Source organism: Pinus tabuliformis, chromosome 3_1, assembly GCF_031772625.1.
Source record: "Pinus tabuliformis cultivar Carrire ecotype Pingquan chromosome 3_1, CPIR1, whole genome shotgun sequence".
Classification (NCBI taxonomy): domain Eukaryota; kingdom Viridiplantae; phylum Streptophyta; class Pinopsida; order Pinales; family Pinaceae; genus Pinus; species Pinus tabuliformis.
This window is the reverse complement of record NC_142301.1, coordinates 390,479,160-390,494,288: the sequence shown is the minus strand read 5'-3', so window position 1 is coordinate 390,494,288 and position 15,129 is coordinate 390,479,160. Positions and strand designations below refer to the sequence as shown.

At 36.0% G+C, this 15,129-nt stretch overlaps 1 protein-coding gene across 1 annotated transcript in view; it reads right to left on the bottom strand.

Moving 5' to 3' along the window:
- Positions 1-2,274, bottom strand: part of HCF101 (ATP binding protein) — a 461,386-nt gene extending 459,112 nt beyond the window's left edge. The window contains exons 1-2 of the mRNA XM_089411334.1: positions 2,089-2,274; positions 1,861-2,001 (exon numbers count right to left, since the gene is read on the bottom strand). Coding sequence (XP_089267460.1) covers positions 1,861-2,001; positions 2,089-2,167 — 220 coding nt within the window. The 5' untranslated portion in view covers positions 2,168-2,274. The remainder of the gene's footprint in view (positions 1-1,860; positions 2,002-2,088) is intronic.
- Positions 2,275-15,129: the final 12,855 nt, after the last annotated feature.

Sequence of the window (15,129 nt, the reverse complement as noted above, 5' to 3'; positions counted from 1 at the left end):
AGAGGCAAACTTTCTGGTATTAAGATTACAGATGATTACACGCTCACACACCTTCTTTTCGTGGATGATGTGCTGATATTTCTCAATGGAAGTGTGGGGGATATAACATCAATCAGAGATATATTTTCCTTATTTCAAAAGGCCACTGGTATGATCATTAATGAAGGAAAATCTACATTGATGGTTGCAACCTGCACTCAGCACGAAATTCATTACGCACTTCACAGATTTAACTTTTCTTTGATTGCTCTAGAGGAGGGGCTGAAATATTTGGGATATAAGTTAAAGCCAATAGGATATAAGATTGCAGACTGGACTTGGCTCATTGCTAAGTTGGAAAAGCGGATAAATACTTGGTACTTAAGATTCTTATCTCGAGCAGGCCATTTGACACTCATCAAGAGTGTTCTGGAAGAGACCCCGGTCTATTGGATGTCACTTGCCTGGATTCCTAGGGGCATTCTGGCGAGAATACAAAATCTTTGCTGCAGATTCTTATGGAGGGGTAATCAGCCAGGAAGAATATTTGCTTGGGCTAAATGGGATGCCCTCACACTTACAAAAAAATGGGGCGGCTACAAACAAACACTAGCTGAAGCCTCTTATTAACAAATTCATTCAATGATGAAGACTCCCTGCAATACGCCCAATTGGAAGATTTGAAATGATCTTCCTCAAGAACTAACTAGGGTGGCAGTCAAAGTCCACTGAAATTAGCTACTGAGTTTTGCTCGAAACTCTTGAAACTCTCTTGAGCTTCTTCTTAATGTCAAATAGAAATCATAGGAATAGAATGTCTTGCAATTGATTTCCTCCTCCTCTTATTCATTAGGCCTCCCTCTAGCTTCTAAATTCTCCCTTTTTCCTTATTATTTTATTGGTGGGGGCCATTTTCCACTTTTTGTCGTCATTTATATAAAACAATAATTTGCTCCATTCTCTAATAAAATATTATTTTGTCACCATTCCATCAAAACAATGATTTGCCTTCCTCCTTCAATAAAATATTATTTTGCCGCAATTCCATTAAAATAATAATTTCTCTCTTTTCTCACAAAATATTAAAATAATATTTCCCCTTTTTAATATTATCCAAAAATTGGCAAAACTCCTAAGTGATTTTTGCATGCACAAAATTGGGAACATTACATGTAAGTGGCACAGTTAGTTTACCAAATGAGGTGATTTGGAATGTGTAGACTGTTGAAATGCATAGCAAGTCTAGGCAAGGAGACAAATAGAAAACATTAAAAATGCCATCCCTCGTTTTCTTTCAGCAGGTGGGTTGTCCAAATTACTCAACAATTTGATGTTAATGTACATAGGTTCCTTCTAGCATCTTTGCCATTGATCAAGTTCAGCGTAAATTGCTTGTTCTCTGCATAACTGGAATCAATTCTATCTCTCAAATGTCCACAATATAGTATAATTTGCTCATGGGAGCCATTCTCTGGGAAAGCAAAATTACATCAATGCGAGAAAAGTACTTGAAACCCTTCAAAGATGCAGCATAGGATAATTTGCTCATTGAGGTAACCTCTAGGCAAGCAAAACTACAGTATGTGACAGAAGTACTTGAAGCCCTTTAAGGATATTTTGGTTTTGACCTGGCAAAGCTCAGGATTTCAACATAACTCTATGTTTAATTTATACCCCATGGCTTAACAGGTCTCCACACGCCACTTAATGAATTTCCGATCATTATGGTCTATCGACTTATGCTTTCACTCATAACAGTGCTGATGACCCAAACGTTGGCTTCAAAGGACATGGTTTTCATATGTAGGCATTGCCTGGGGCATTTCAAATGGACAATGTCATTCTTTCAGTTTGCAGTAAAAAATAATGCAGAGAAAGTACCTTTGGTAGATGTGGCCTTGCATGATACTGGTCGTGGCAATGGGAAACTCAACCACCTTCTTTCCACCAAAGTGCTTTGAATTTGTTGACATGGTATATGTTTTGAGCATGATATCAAGCCAATTTTCCTCACATATTCACCTATGAAATACAGGGGAAATTCAAAAAGTTATCTATATCTGTGCTATAACTATATACATTACAGTCATGAGTTTAGCAAAAGCAAACCTGCAAATGAGCCATTTGTAACTGCGGGGTGACAGATGGGTGCCGTATCCATGACTCTCAGCAAGCTCTGTATCTCCATGTTTGTTTTTGGCGGACAAACCAAGTGAAAATGCTTGGGGAATGAATGTACTGTGCTATCTCTCCGTCCACATTTAATTTAATTCATAATTCTGACGCTGTCATTTTGCTTGGTGTTTATATATCCAATAGAATCATACCTCATCCTCTCCTGCCACCTGACGCCTTCCCTCGCCCACAAAAAAATTTACGCGTGGTAAATTGACAAATAGAAATTTCGTCTCAAGGTGCGTGGTAAATTGACAAATTTTCCCATTTTTACAACACAAAATTTCCAGCGGGGCAGCGTTAAGATATGAGCGTAAGAACCGATGTCCCGTGAATAGATATTCCGTGTAATGTAAAAAATAATATTTGCCATGTCAATATTATGGAAGATAAAGTGTTACATTAGAGAAAGTTATGAAAATATGTTAGTATCAGATTTTTGGCATTTTTTTTCTAGCGAGGAGATTGTTGGAAGGTTGGGTCAACTCATCATCAATTTGAATCGGAAAATGACTAAATTGCAAAGAGCCAAAAACAGGGAACTAATGGTATAATAGACTATTTTCGGTCTCTGGACCTTAAAATATCATTTCATTTCATTATGTGTATCATTAATATAAGTTGTCATAACTTTAGTCTAAAATTGTCAAAAGAAAATAAATAATTTAGCTCAGTGTAAAAATATTGTCAAAAGAAGACAAATAATTAATTGATGAATATATTTTCAAAGCCTTGGACCCCAGGTTGGTGTTATGGAACATATAAAATTTAATGATCAATAATAATTCTCCTTTTACACATTTTAGAGGAGAATAAGATTTACTATGGAAACTTATTTGGTTGAAAAAAATCATTATAATTTATGTAAATAAATTTACCCATGTTAAGTATTAATAAATAAATTTATAAAGCTTATGGGGCATAGAGTAGATGGTGATAGGTGTTTCATTAAGGCACTATGTGGTGTAAAGGTCGTCAGTTTGGAATTCTGTGGATAAAAATCCAACCATACTAAGGGTTGGTGTGGCCCAAGCCGAGTGTGATTCCTGAGTGATTTTGACAACTCAGATGACCCTCGGTCACGATTAATGAGACCACAGGTTAGGTGTGTCAATCATCTCAGAACTCACATTACCTAGCAAACAAAAATAAATAAATAAATATACATAATATTTATAAAATATTTTAATAAAAAAATATAAATATTTTAAATTATTTGTTTTACTATATTAATATAGTTATACATATTTTTTCTTACTTGTATTTTTTAAAATTAACACACACATACATAGAGTCGTAGTCTACCCAACCTTCAAATTTGCCCGAAAATTTATGGAAATTCTAGCAAGATTTTGATAAAATCCTATAAGAATTTTTGTAAATCTAGGTTACAGCTGTCAAACTTCAAGATTCTGGGTGCCCCGGGGTTTTTTGATGGTGTTGAATCCATTTCCACCATTAAAAACTCGATTCAAACATTCCTACTGTGAGATTTTTTGAAACAAAATTGTCGAATTCCGACCATTTTTTGCGATTCGGGCAAATTTGAAGGCTGGGCAGAGAATGCCCATATATATTTGCATCTAAAGGAATCAACAACTGATCTCATCTCGTACACTCATGACACAAGGTTGATTCTAACCATTATCACTATAATCTCTAGGTGCTTATGTATGCCCCTTTTGTGAGCACAAGTGAATCGGGGATTTTGAATCTCGAACCTCCTAGCACATAACATTTCATTTTCATGACTATCACCAATTAAGCTACCCAAAAACTTTAAATATATATATATATATATATATATATATATATATATATATATATATATATATATATATATATATATATATATATATATATATATTCTTAAGACTAATATTTGCATAATATTTAGGGGCAACAGGAGGGGAAGGGATCCTTCAGGATCCCAATGAGCAACATGAAATTAAGTTCGCTTGAGGTCTTGGTAAAGAAACCAACAACATGGTTGATATGTACAGGCTTCTATTAGGTCTTCAATTAGTTAAGGAAAGAGGCATTCCTAGGATCACTATTATAGGGGACTCTCTTATAACTATTCAATTTTTGCACAATGGATCAAAATCCAAAGACCAACCATTTAAATCTCCTCCTTCTCATAATCAAGAGTATCTTGGAAACCTTTTGGAATAAAGACTTCTTCCACATCCTAAGGAACCAAAATTCTAAGGCAGATAAGCACACCAACCATGCATGTCGATTGGAGAAGGGGTAAATTGAAATTAATGGACACATGGGATGGAGATCTATACCTTGACATTAGCTATGAGAAAGGCATCTTCCCTTCCTCCTAATGTTAGATACAAATTTAGAGCCAAGTTGGGAAGCATTGATTTAAATATCCATACCTATGGTTTAATTGCACACATTATCCAAATGAAAGCACTCATATCATTTTGGAATTACAACAGAGGTATTACTAGCAAGGTGGCAAGTGGCAAGCCATAAGCCCCCTCGTCTCAAGTGAATTTGATTGGACAAATCTGGTTTTATTTCCCCTCTTACGAGCAAGGAAGAACCATGGAAGTTGGCATGGGTGATTTAATTCTCATCTCTAAAGATATGATAGATGTTGTGTGGGAGGTACCAGGCATAATCTCTTCATTCATGGAGGTTGGTGGCGCTTCAGTTATGGAAATCTATTTCTTTGGGGAGTGAGGAGGTATCAATGTGAGCTTTCGATATTGCCTTCTCCATGTTCTTCAATCCCCTACAAGCCAAAAGAACATCGGTGTGGGGCTTTGTAGGGCCTTCGATCTTTCATGGTGTACAAGTACCTTAGGATTGATTTCAACAACAAACTCAATTGGGAGGACTACAGAAAGAAGAGAATTTTAGGAGGGTGGAAAGCATTATATGCTCTTCAAAACAGATGTAGAGAGGCAGAGTTATGGGATTAGAAAACGATTAAAGTGCTTTTTGGACTCCTAGTTTGTCCAGTGATGCTATATGGGTGTGAATTGTGGGCTAGCATCACTCTTGTCTGAAAATGGAAACAAATTGAGAAATCCAAAAATGCTTGATCAGGAGCAAGTTCAAAATAAAAAGTTTAGTACCTTATGAGATAATGTTGAGTGAAACAGGAGAAACTCCCATTGAAGCAATTGCTATGGTGCGGCTCATAAGATATCTAAAAAAAATTGAGTAAATGAGAGTAGGTAGATGGCCTAATGTTATTTTCAATGAATGCATGAGAGAAAGAAAGAAAACATGGATGAAACAAAACTACACATGGATGCAAAAAATGGAATATCTACCTCAATGCATGTCTCACAAATAGCAAGGAGCTAAAGGATTTTGTTATGTTGAAGTTTCGTAAAAAGGTATGGGGAAAAGAGTTGGGTAGAAAGAAGAAATATTACATTGAGGAATTCAACCCTATGTGTGATCTATAACAAAAAGAGTTCATTGGAGCTAGCATTTCGTGGAGGGCAAAGGTTCTTATTTCTCAATTAAGGACCAACTCACATCAACTTCAGTGTGAAACAGGACGGTGGAAAAGGCCTAAAGAAGCTTGGGAAGAACGGGTGTGTACATTTTGCACATCTGGGGTTGTGGAATCGGAAAAACATTTCATTTCGAAATGTGATGTATTTAAAGACATCAGAGAAAGTTATGAGAACATGTTAGTATCAGTTTCTTGGCATTGTCTTTTTAGCGAGGGGATTGTTGGAAAATTGGGTGAGCTCATCATCAATTTGAATCGGAAAAGGATTGAATTGCAAAAATCGAAAAACAGGGAACTAATGGTCTCATAGATTATTTTTAGTCTCGTGGACCTTAAAATATCATTTCACTTCATATGGGTGCTTCTTGATGTCAAGGCATGCAATCAGCCTCACTCTTGTAGAAGAAGTTGCTTCCAGATGAATTGAAGTATTGTGCCTTTCTTTCCGTATGTAATTGGGAAAGTGACAGTCTGGGTGGGAGGCCTCAACAGAAATCTCCGGTTCAATCAACTCTAGAACTTCATGTGCATCATATTTACAACCACAAAACCACTCATATCACTCTTAACATTCATTCTCTAGAGCGCCAACCTAAGATCTTCTGTTGGCAATTCCTTGCTCTTCCCCTCTATTGCAATCCCACTCATTGTCTTGCAAGTCATTCTTGGGAATTGAAGTTGGGTTCCACTGGTTTCAGGGTCCAAATTCTTTGTTTATGGGATATCAATTTCAAATGGATAATCATAGTCATGAAGGGGAAAGTGAAGGCACCCTAGAGGGCTCATGTGCCCTCTTTGTCTGCATCCCCTTGTCACTATGCACTCTAATTTCCACACTCTTCATTAGCATTTTCTCCAACGCTCTCAAATGATTCTAGATCTTGTCTAAGGAATGTAGAGGCTTCAGGATCATATTAACAAGAAGAATGATGAAATTGATTCTCTCCGTAACCAATTGAATGACCTTTCCTCCTAATGACATGTAGCAAATCAGTAAAGCTCTGGAAGCAATTTAAGTGCGGATCAGTTTGAAGCAACGTCAATAAACTCCCCCTTGTTAAATGACAATGCTTTATAAGTTTTTTCTTATTTGTGGTCAATTTTTTTAACTATATAATTGTAAATTTGTTAATAGTATGTATGTGTCTAATAATCTATATGCAGAAAATTATGACTTTCCTATTCTACTTTTAAGTTCTCAAAACTTATTATAAAAATTTCAAGCTTTTGGTTACGTTCGAAATGCAGATTTTATAAACTATTATTCATCCACATAAAAAATAAAAAAAATAAAAATTAAATAAAATTAAATAAATTAAAATTAAAATTATTTATATAATATTTAAATATAAGAATTATCAATAATTTTTTTTTTTTTAATGCAAAGAATTCTCGTTTTCTTCGAAATAAAACTTAAACCAAAATCAAGGAAAAATAACTTTTTTCGGAAATTGCATCAATAAATATAAGATGCAGGTGTATCATTTATATGTTTTCCATAGGTAAAAATCAAGTGTCTTATTTAAATTCAAGGTTCACATTTTGAAATGATAGATATAATATAAAAATATTAAACATTTATCTTTATAAATAAATGTGATAATTATATTGTTTGCGAAGACAATAATGTATATAGAAAAATTTGCAAATTCAAAGATAATAATGTATAGAGCAATTGCAAATTCCCTTTTTACTACAATAAAAGTTTTTTCCCCAAAAAAAACAATGTTAGCTAAAATTTATAAAAGGGCCCACCATGGTCACTACTGGAAGTTACTCAACATTACCTTCATCTCCTACCAATGTGTAAATGCAAATAGAAACTCTTTGAATGAGAACATTTTATTAGTCCCTGCCATTTGGCAATGGCCAGGGACTATAGTAATCGAAATGTTGGTTTTAGCATTTATTTAACCTGATTATCATCTTGAATAACTACCTACTATGTCGAATAGCCAAACTTTTTGAACATAAATCCATTTGATTGTCTTATTTAGCCTCTTCTCGAGGCAGGGAGGCTAAAACCATACGTTATATCATATTTTCGCTTCACATTTAGAAATTTAGAAATTTAGCTTCCAACTAATGCTAGCATTAAATCAAATGTCAATCAAAATATGTTTCGTTTGTATAATAGAGAACAACCATCTTATAATAGAGAACCATCACCACTGTCGCTGCATGTATAGCTGTCATGGCTTCTTCAATAGCTGCCACGACTTCTTCCAAGTGTCATACACTCCTATGTTGCTTCTTCCAAGTGTCATACACTCTTATGCTGTTGACAACAATGCGTCTCACTGTCTTGTTGCATTGAAGTTCTAACCTTCAAAAGACTGGATAAATTGATTCTAAACCGAACACACTGAAGCATGCTTTAGAAATTATGTCGAAGACTTTCATGGACTAACCTGGACTAACCTACATTGAAGTTCTGAAGATGTACTCGTAACCTTCAGCAGACTAGATAAATTGATTCTAAAAACCTCGCCAAAGCCTGCAATGGTAGGAGTGGCAGAAATGGAGAGAGCACTGGATCTTGTACCACGTTTTGGAGAATGACAGTTGTGTGACTCCTTTCATCTACAGCTGCACCACAAAAGACAAGGTAAGCAACACGAGAACCAGTGGCATAGTAGTTGTTTAAGCAGTAGATTCAATGAATTTGGGAGTTGTTGAATCTGGAGAGCAAACAAACCTTGATGTCATGCTATTTAGTCCATTCTTGAGATGCATGCTATCGTGTTTTATCACTATTTGTTACTAACTATACGGGGGCTAGCTATCTAGTGATTCTATGCAGGTGCACACCCTTAAATATTTGATCTCTTTGGAATGTTGTAGATAGGAAAACCCTCTGTGGATGGTTTGAAGGCAAATTGAAATAATTGTTAAAAAAAAATTCAAGGCAAGCTGAAATAATTGTTTAAATAATGCCTCTTGTTCTGCACATATTAAGAAAAATAATATTAAGAGAAAATTGTATCCTTTTCACCTTTATCTTCCAATTGGATTTGCAATTGCGCCTTCTTGTTTTTCCTCTGTAATCCCTCGTCAATGTTAAGGCGGGTGCATAGACAAAATATCAAGAACCTTCCCTGCGGTCTGCCTGATCTGGGTTTTGCAACAAAAGCCTTGCCTCCCAGGGTGCTTGTCCAGGTGACCAACAACTGCAAATACTGCGATGTTGCTAACATTGTGCTTAATTGCAACCTCTGGAAGTGGGAATGTTTAAGTGACAATGACCCAATTCCCAACGCGCAGGCATGGGGAACCTATTACAACGGGTCAGCCACAGGCCTCCAGGTCCAAGGTGTGGCCTGGATCAATTGTCACCAGTGTTTACTATTTGTTGTGAGTTTTAAGTCACTTTGTTTATTAATGGATAAATAATGTATGGCCTCTACTTTTCCCTTTCTTAGCCCAGTTCTGAAAATTATAATTGTTACCGTTCACAGTAATTTTCTTGCACTCTTTTCACAACTCTCACTCTCAAAGAAAATCGACTTTCCAATCGCCTCTCCAGACAATTCAAGAGCGTCATCTTTATGCTTGCTATGTTGAAACATTCTCAACTAGATGTTCCTCCAGTTACATGTATTATCTCAGACGAGGTTGTCTCCTTTCCACAGAAAACCGCGAGGAAGCTCGGAGTTCCGAGAGTATCCTTCTGGATTGCTAGTGCTTACGGTTTCTGCCCTTGCTTCTTCACCCCTCTTCTGGTTGAAAAGGGTTATATTCCTGGCAAAGGTATATTAACTTCCTCTCCCAACTGGTTTAGCACTGCACTCATTTCTGGTACCAACTCTCTATCAATTCCTCATGTCAAACACAACTTGCTTGCTTATGCTATTGTGTGCTGCAGATGATGACAAGTGTTTAACAGATGGATGCATGGAAGAAATAATCACCTGCATTCCTGGAATGCCCCCATTGCGAGTCAAAGATCTTCCCTTCTCCTTGCGACACAAAGACATGTCGGAGATCCTTACATGTGAAGTGCAGGCCGCTCTGGAAGCCGATCTAGTATTACTAAATACCTTTGATGAGCTTGATCGTCCTATACTCGACGCACTCCGAGAAAGACTTCAATCCTTGCATACTGTAGGCTATTTTGTTTTACACGCAGAATCTGGAAATGATAAAATATCTGATAGCTCTGCAAGTTTGTGGACCGAAGAAACAGAATGTGTGAAATGGTTGGACTGCCAGAAGCAATATGAAAACCTCCCACCACTTTTTCATAGTAACTAGAAGTTATACATGTAGTTACGAATATAAAAATGAACTTGCATGGACTACACATTTTACTTATGAGTGCCACTTGTCTCATTCTTTTCTATCATATGTCCCCTAGTTTGTGGTAGTGTGTTCTACCAAGAAATTCTTATTGGTGCAGTGGGGTTTTGTATTTTTTCCTTATTTTGTGCGTCGACAGAGTGACAGGTGGTGACTTCACTACTGCTCAAATTAGCGATACTCATGGGATTTCTCGCTATGCAGGATATTCAATGAATGGCTACGCTTCTCAAACTTCACCACTAGCCTATTCACTTCAACAGTTCCACTTTATAGCAGCGGGTACCAGGATCCTTCAATGTTGGTTAGACTACCCCTTTCATTCATAGTGGCTATATGCTTTTTCATATCCAGGCTTATGCTTTTCCGTATCGAGGCTTGTCTACATTTATAAGCACGGGTGACTTTAAAATAAACCATTGTGCCTCAAAAATATGCTTATACTTCTACGGGAAACAATGTTGTTGCAACGTGTTGCACTGTTGTTGAAAATACATAGTTATACACATTGTGCCTCAAAAATATGCCTATACTTCCATGGGAAACATTGTTGTTGCAATGTGTTGCACTGTTGTTGAAAATACATAGTTGTACACATTGTGCCTCAAAAATATGCTTATACTTCCACGGGAAACATTGTTCTTGCAACATGTTTCATTGTTGTTGAAAATACATAGTTATACATAGTTTCAATAATGAAGTTCAGTTCAGTTCAACCTTATAAATCTAATCATATATGATAAATTTATAATGTTGGGAAATGCATTTCGTTTTGTTACATACTAAGCACCCTTTCACTGTGTTTGTATTTGCAGAATTGGTCTTGAGAAAGCATGGGATGTATAATATCCAGGCAAGCAAGCTAGAATGAATACCCTTTGTTTAGTGTGCCTTCAATTTTTCAACAAATCTGCACGTACATTTTTTTTTTCTCGTTAGTTTTATTTTCTTACATCTCCAAATGCCTTGATCGTTGATGCATTTGCTTGGATAGATAGCAAATGGAAAGCCCTGATGCATTTGCCTGGACAGGCAGCAAATGTAAAGCCAAAAAAACTCACCCAGTCCAATTTGTTTGTTCCTTCTATCAGTTTCCCATGAAGGCTACGACTGGCACATTCACTTAAATTGGATAAACTAGATCTGCCATTGGTGAATCTGGAACTTTATCCTAAAAGTGCTTAGAGTGAATCTGGAACTTTATCCTAAAAGTGCTTACTAAGCATGGCAAGGACTTATTGTTTGCAACTCCCCTTGTTCTTATTGAAGTTGATTTTTTCTATAAGGAAAAAAGCATAACAACGTATCATGGTTGAAAATAATATTATTGGACATCTAACCGATTCACAATTTGATTATAAATAGAGTGGATTTTGATATTTTATAAAACATTGAGCATCTCAACTATCTCACAGTTATATATAAATGTGTTTATGGTGTATATTAAAAAGCACAATGACATAGTTTATTGAGTACTTTTTCTATGTTTCCATTTCATTGTTTGTTGCAGTTGCATTTTATCTTAATTTTTGTCAAGATATTTGTTATGAATAAAATATAGATATAAATAATGTAAATATAAATAATAATAACACATAATAATGATTAATTAGTTAATGAAAAGGTATGTCTTTAAGGACATGACCATAAAGGGACACTTACTTAAGGTATATAAGCAAACTCTCACTCTCATTTGTAACATCATATTCTCATTCATACATTTTAATATATATTCATGTATCTTCAATGGAGATCTACATATTCCAAGTCTTTTGGAGTGTTTAACCTACTAGAACGAACCTTGTTTTTTACATTGGTATCAAAGCATTCCTCTGAAGTATATGAACTTTGTTCGTTACATTGGTATCAAAGCATTCCTCTGAAATATACGAACTTTGTTTGTTACATTGCCACATATGATCTTGACCTTCCGCTATTAAGTCTCTGTCAACCTTCTTACCGACACAAGTCAAGTGTTTCGCTTCATAAAGCTTTGGAGATTCTCCATATCACTGTTTGGTCCTTGACGATTTAAAAAAACAAAAACAGAAAAAGAGGAAGAGAAAAGAAAAGTCAAAAAATCATATTTAAAATATATATATATATATATATATATATATATATATATATATATATATATATATATATATATATATTAAAAAAAAGGAAAAATATAGAATTAAAAAAAAGATAGTAAAAAAAAATAAAAAATAAAAAATAAATAAATTATAGAAAAAATAACAATAAAAAATTACTAAATAAAAAAATAGAAAAAAATGATTAAAAACAAAAGAGTCCAACAAATTATATTAAAAAGGAAAAAAATTAAGAACAAAAAATATTAAAAAAAAACTAATATATATATATATATATATATATATATATATATATATATATTTAAACAAAAAAAACTACATTGTAATCATCGTGGCTCGTACAATCCATCGTCCGAGCAACCAGCCACAACACCACTCCGACCACGTTGTCGGTCCTCACCCCCCGACAGACCCGCTAACCACACCGCGCTCATCGCTGTCCTGCATCTGCACCACCACTAGTCGCAAGTGAATCTATCGCTCGTTATTGTTGACCAACCGATCACTTGCTTCCCTTCATGTTGGAAATAATACTGAGAGGAGGTATTAGCAATTTAACAATTTTTCATTTCCATAAACAAATTTATATACGCTACTTCTGTTAATTAAACCTGCGCATATACGCAACTGTGTTTAGAGAAAACCGCGTATATCTTGCAGACTTCTAATTTAGTTAGTTGATCTTAATCTGTGTATAAGAACCATAAAACAGTAATCAAGTGCAGTAAACAGTACAAGCAATCACACACATGAACACAAGATATAAGGTGGAAACCCAATGTGGGTGAAAACTACCTGCTGCAATTTGCCTCTATCTTCTTTTAATAAGAAACTTCTTTCTACAATATTTATGTACTGGTGCAGTCTTATACTAGTACGCGGGCTTCTACCTACAGAAGGCTACAACCTTCTCTCGTTCTTCAGCTTCTCTTGGAAGGGAGATACAACCCCCTTAGCTCTTGTACTAGCTGATGTAGTAGTACCTAGGTGCTGACCTACAGAAGGCTACAACCTTCTCTTTTCTTCCAGGGACCACTTTTCATAAATTTTCTGACTGGATCCATCAATAACACCAATCAAACTTCAAATATATCTGCATCAATCAATCTCCTTTGCACCCACCAAAAACTGAATCAAACAATCACTTCTCTGAATGTTGTAACCAGAATACAGTAACAGTAACAGTAACCAGAAACCAATCTTGAACCCAGAACATTGTTGTAATAAACAGACGTAGCTAAAACATATTTTTATGAGACGTACGCTACTTCAATATGTAGAACCTGCGTGCATACGCTACTATATTAAAGCAAACCTGCGTATATGTTGTTTTGAATTACTGAACCAGCGTGTATATGCACCTCTGCTATGCTGAACCTGCGTACAGATCTGTAAAAGATAATTTACCCTTTTCAACTATTCAAACTTCAGTTATACCCAGATCATTAGATTTACAGATCAATACATGCGCCAAATATGAAAGATCAAAATCACACAAAGATACTTCTCTTCAAGCCTTAAGATCTTGACCCATCAATAGAACTTATCCTTCTTCTAGCGCTCAGGTTCCTCCTTGATTCAGATCCAGCTATGCACCATAACCCAATCACCAATATTCTAGATCTTGCTCTTCATGAGATATTCAATACTTGAGTGCCTTTGCCTAATGATCTCCTCCTCCTTTTATATTCTTAGGCCTTACTCAATACCATGGTCCAAAACCACTTAAAACCAATACCTGGTTTCAACACTTCGGACAAGATACCATGGTCCAAAACCATAGGTCCAAATACCAATGACCAAAGACCAAGTTTTCCAAACTGTATGCGCTTTTCTGTGCATGAAAGTGTGTGTATACACATACGCGCCTTTTATACTTTTAACCTGCATGTATACGCGGTTTGTTCAAGGGTAGCCTGTGTATATCTCTTTTCCTTCATTCTGAGAGCTTGAACTATTATCTGTCATCTGAGTGAGTTGCCATCAAGGACAACACTGTGACATAGTGCCAAATCTGTGTCATAATGCCAACAATCTCCCTCTTTGGACTTGATGGCAACCCCAAGTCACTTAAAGTCATTCTCCCCCTTTGTCATCAAGGGCAAAGGATTATGCTCCCCCTGAGTACCTACTGAAATCTCAGCTCTGCTGTGTTGTCCATGCTCCCCCTGACTGTAGGCAAGGTCTGCAAAAAGATGTTCTACAAGAAAGAACATGACTCTATACATCATAAAATACCTTCCTATCAGCAAAGACTCATACATACATCCATCTCCCAACCAAGTGGGGATATACCAAGATTGACTCATCCACCCAACCAAGTGGGGATACACCAAAAGTTTATACATGATAAAACAAGAACCTTACATCATCCATCTCAGGCATAGTGGGGAAACAAAATAGGTCATTACATGACCTTGATAATAAAAGATATACATAACATAGAGACGAAATATCTAAACCAAGACTATGATAGTTATCAGCGACTATCATCAGCAACATCTATCAATCACCATTCAGACCAGCAACCATGATCTCCCTCTGCACCTGTTCCACCTGAATAAAAAACAACTGTGAAATTGTACCGAGATCTTTTAAGGTAATGCCAACAATGCACTATTATAAGTATATGCTCCCCCTGAACCTGTGCCAAATGATCAGACCCACATCAACCTCTTTTCATCCTGAGTCTGGCCCACTGATATTCTTCAAACCAACATATACATGATTGTATCCACAAAAACCGGCGTATGTACGCGGATACGCTTCATGAAACTCGCGTACAACCACTGTTCTCTGAAACAGATAAGTGTCAACAACAAGATGATGCATCAACTACTCCCAGCTTCTGTCTGAGGTATTCAAATGTCTCTCTGGGCAGTGGTTTGGTGAATATATCAGCAACCTGTTCCTTGGAGGGAACATACTCCAATTTGACTTTTTGTTCAAGCAGTTGTTCCTGAAGAAAATCATGTTTGATAGGTATGTGCTTGGCCTTGGAATGCATCACAGGATTCTTTGAAACGCTTATTGCACTTGTATTATCACATAGAATGGAGATTGGTGGAGTACAAGTGATTTGAATGTCTT